Source organism: Laccaria bicolor, genomic scaffold (genome assembly GCF_000143565.1).
Source record: "Laccaria bicolor S238N-H82 LACBIscaffold_46 genomic scaffold, whole genome shotgun sequence".
Taxonomy (NCBI): domain Eukaryota; kingdom Fungi; phylum Basidiomycota; class Agaricomycetes; order Agaricales; family Hydnangiaceae; genus Laccaria; species Laccaria bicolor.
In genome coordinates, this window is record NW_001889917.1 from 69,047 (window position 1) to 72,504 (window position 3,458).

A 3,458-nucleotide genomic window follows, 5' to 3' on the forward strand; every position below is an offset into this window, starting at 1 on the left:
CAATTCCAGGTGCGCCTTTGACGATTTGTTGAGGTTGATTTGAAGTATCCGTAGTCTTGTTATCGATGGTTGTGGTTGTTCAGACATTGGGCACGGTTAGAGATTGGGTGCTATCAGGGGGCGTTAAGCCGTTACTCGACATGGGGGCTGCTATTGGAGACTCTGTTGACTCTGGATTGGGGAAAGGAGGAGGGGGGGACTTAGCTACGGCAGGGGTCGAGCGCTGGCTCGACCGTGACTCCTTGGTGTACGGTCTTCCACCTGGAGCCGCGTACTCGAAGTTGATCTGTGTTTGCCGATACCTGTTCCTCTGTGTAGCTGGCTGAATCGGATTGACCTGGATCTCTGCCGGGGGAACTCGACGTCCTTGCGTTGGATAAGACGGCGACCACGTCCATGATTCCTTCGCTGGGAAGAAAGGTAAGTCGTTTGCTGGATCCCTGGCATTGAGGTCTTCGATCTTCCTGCGGAAAGTAGGGCACTCGCGGTCCCAGCTGGTATGGTCGCTTGTCCTGCAAGAAGAGCAGAAAGTGACACCTGGCTGTGGACACTTACTGGTCCAGTGATCCCTTCCCCCGCATGTACCGCATACGTTTACCTCTTTGTCCTTGATGTTGCACTCCGACGCGATGTGGTCCCAGCCTTGACACTTGAGACAGCGAATCGGTTCCTTCCTGCTCTTCGCCACTGATACTCTCTTGTTGCAGATCGTCAGCCCATTTACTATTGCCCGGTTGGCCGCATCCGCGTCCGAAAAGGTGGCGATGACATGAGCAAAGCGTTGGTCTGTCCTTCGTCGTGCTGGGGGCTTGATCCACCTCATCTTCGTCAGACCGCCTTCAGGTATGTTGTTTGATTCCTCTATCTCTCTTCTATCCTTCTCGCTGCCGGGGTCAAGGGTTAGTGGCACATAGTAGGCGACAACGTTGTACGATCTCTTCTTGAAGGAGGCCTCAGTTTCTCCCAGTTCCCGCAGGAAGGCCGCTGCATTGTCCTTGGAAGCTAACCATGCTGCGCCTTCGTCCGTAGCCATTTCGACCAAGATCCCGCCGTTTTGGAGCCTCAGTGCCGTTCTAATCTTGTGTTTCTGCGCTGTCGCCTTACCCATCGCCTCCGTAAACTTGCCCACCAGGACTAGGTTAGCACAGTCTTTGAGGCTGGATCCTTGTGGTATGTCGACCAGCGATTGACGTTGTCTGATATTTTCCTTCGCAGCTAGACGGGGGTTAGCATCCATCAGCGCCCCAGAGAGTCCCCTGTGCAGCGCGTCCCTGTACGGGGAGCTGGCTGCGTTCCCCGCCTGTTGTACCGCCTTTTCGACCACCTCGGCCAGTTCCACTGTTTTCTCTTTCAACACTTCTGTCTTCTTCTCCAGCTCTTCCATAACCTTCACCCTGAGCCCCTCCGTGAACTCCCTCAAATCTGTGGTCATCTCGTTGAACTGTGCATTGGCGATGTCCCTGATATCTTCTGCTACTGCCCCTAGCTCGACTTCCTTCAGCAAGAAAGCAACCGCGCGGACTGCGTTGATTACAGGGAGGGTGACTCCCGGCAAAGCCGCAATCTGGTGCAGTGTCGTAGCGAGTGTGCCCAAAGTGAGCAGAGCGCCCGACAGGACAAGGAGCAGTTTCTCTTCGAGGTAAGACCTCCCTTTCTCTGAGTCGCCTATTTCTTGTTCGTCTTCATCTAGGTCCACCGCCCCCGTGGCTCTCGTCTTCCCCCGTTCCTGTACTTCTGGTTCGGCCGTTCGATTTTGTCGAATGGTCGCCACTTTACCTTTTTGAGGTGGAGGCTGGCCTTTAGGCTTCGCTCCGGTCCCAGACATTCTCTGAGTTTGTTATTAGCTGGGTAGATAATAGTATAGCAAGTTTTGAAAGCTGTATGTAGGCCAGAATTTCGTGTTGCAATCGACGAGTCGCCCAAAATTTTCGGGGTCCTAGTCGGGGTGCCACGTGGTTCAGGTCCAAGGAGAGTCCGGCTATACTCGTACTGTTTACCGCACATACCACAGCCTGGCTGCCCTGCAGCACTTACATACAGTGCAGGGATTTCTGTCTCCCTGGCGTTGAAACCAAGTGTGTTGGTAAGTCTTATCAATACTTTCTCCCACCTCATTTCTTGTGACGCTCATCGAATGTGGTTCTTAGACGGAGCGTGTGTCTGCATCTACTAATAATCAAGGTTCTTCAAGTTAGGTCGAACCTTGTGAGCCATCCGATATCCTCCTACTGATGAAGCTAACACGCCACCACATTTGAAGACCAATAAAGCTTTTTCAGTCGAATTTGACGCGTTTAAATTACACAAGTGTTTTGTTTGGTGAACTTGAGAACTCTGGTTTCCTTGGGCAATTTCCAACGCCATTTGAGATGGAATTCGTCACGCATCCATCACGCCTCTCAGCATTCCGTCGGGAATGGTTATATCACAAGCAATCCAATGAAACAACCATGAAACAACCAGTGAGTCCCGTTCTTTTCCTAAGAGTGACAAAAAATGACTGAGTCCTCAGCCCGCGAATGCGACTGGTTTCAGTCGTATTTGGATTGGTTTTGCGTTCCAAAGGTTGATTATGTTGGGAATGCCCTGACTCGACCTCAACTCGACCTCATGATATGATCTCCTGCTCATGTGATCTTCCTTGAGGAATTTCGTTTTTTTTTTTTTTTTTTTTTTTATTATCTCGAGATTTACGTGCAACAAGTAGTCTAGTACTAAGACGCACGGGAAGCGTATGGCTTCCCTTTTAGATGTAATTATGTCGTGCGGGCTTTCCATTACGTGAATTTGGGTGTCCGATGTGTAGCTGTATTGTATAAGAGATGTGTAGGGTTGTGTGCAGGGGCCAGAGAACTGGAGGTCAGAGTCGAGTGCGTCGTGGCGACGCTAGGGGCATGGCGGGCGCTCTTGCGCTCGCGGGGGATTGGGTCTGGGTGTGGGCATCGTATGGGTGTTATGGTTCAGCGTCGGACTCATCGTCTTCTGAGTCCTCGTCTGGGGGTTCTGGTTCGTCCTGGAAGGATGGGGTTTCTTTTGGCATGTGCTTTTCTCCCGTGAATGTGAACGCGCCGGAGTCTCTTATGAAGATGGATAGGGCCGTGATGCCTTTGGGGGTTCCCAGTAGTTCTGGGAGTGCCAGTTCACGGTCGTGATCACGTAGCTTGGCCCGTTGGTCCTCGTACCGTTCGCAGTCTCTTATAATGTGCTCGCGCGTCTGTGGGTCCACTCCGCATTCGCAGTTTGTGGTTTTCTCTGGGAAGAATTGTCTGCGGAATTCTCCTGTATACGCGTGCCCGGTTCGACACTGTACCAAGCGGCCGAAGACTTCACGCTGGTCTTTGAGTTCGACGAAATGTTTGGATGGGTTGAGGGACGGGGGAATCCTGTTGGATATTGCGAACCTCCCCTTGCGTGGGGCCCTCTGCCAGTCCCTGGTCCACGCGGATTGAGTCGAGGCC

General features: G+C 52.3%; 3 protein-coding genes across 3 annotated transcripts in view; 1 reads left to right on the top strand and 2 right to left on the bottom strand.

Annotated features, from left to right (window-relative positions):
- Positions 1–79: 79 nt before the first annotated feature.
- Positions 80–2,115, bottom strand: LACBIDRAFT_332949 (uncharacterized protein; the record flags this gene model as incomplete). Its single annotated transcript, XM_001887562.1, has 4 exons — positions 80–512; positions 556–695; positions 725–1,828; positions 2,035–2,115. The coding sequence occupies 4 exons, from the start codon at positions 2,113–2,115 to the stop codon at positions 80–82; spliced, it is 1,758 nt and encodes a 585-aa protein (XP_001887597.1).
- Positions 2,116–2,369: 254 nt separating this feature from the next.
- LACBIDRAFT_310454 (uncharacterized protein) lies at positions 2,370–2,590 on the top strand (the record flags this gene model as incomplete). Its single annotated transcript, XM_001887502.1, has 2 exons — positions 2,370–2,462; positions 2,513–2,590. 2 exons carry the CDS (start codon positions 2,370–2,372, stop codon positions 2,588–2,590), a joined length of 171 nt encoding a protein of 56 aa, XP_001887537.1.
- A 363-nt stretch (positions 2,591–2,953) lies between these two features.
- Positions 2,954–3,458, bottom strand: part of LACBIDRAFT_332950 (uncharacterized protein) — a gene marked incomplete at both ends in the record, with an annotated part of 2,564 nt that continues 2,059 nt past the window's right edge. The window contains one exon of the mRNA XM_001887563.1: positions 2,954–3,252. Within this exon, the coding sequence (XP_001887598.1) occupies positions 2,954–3,252 (299 nt within the window). The remainder of the gene's footprint in view (positions 3,253–3,458) is intronic.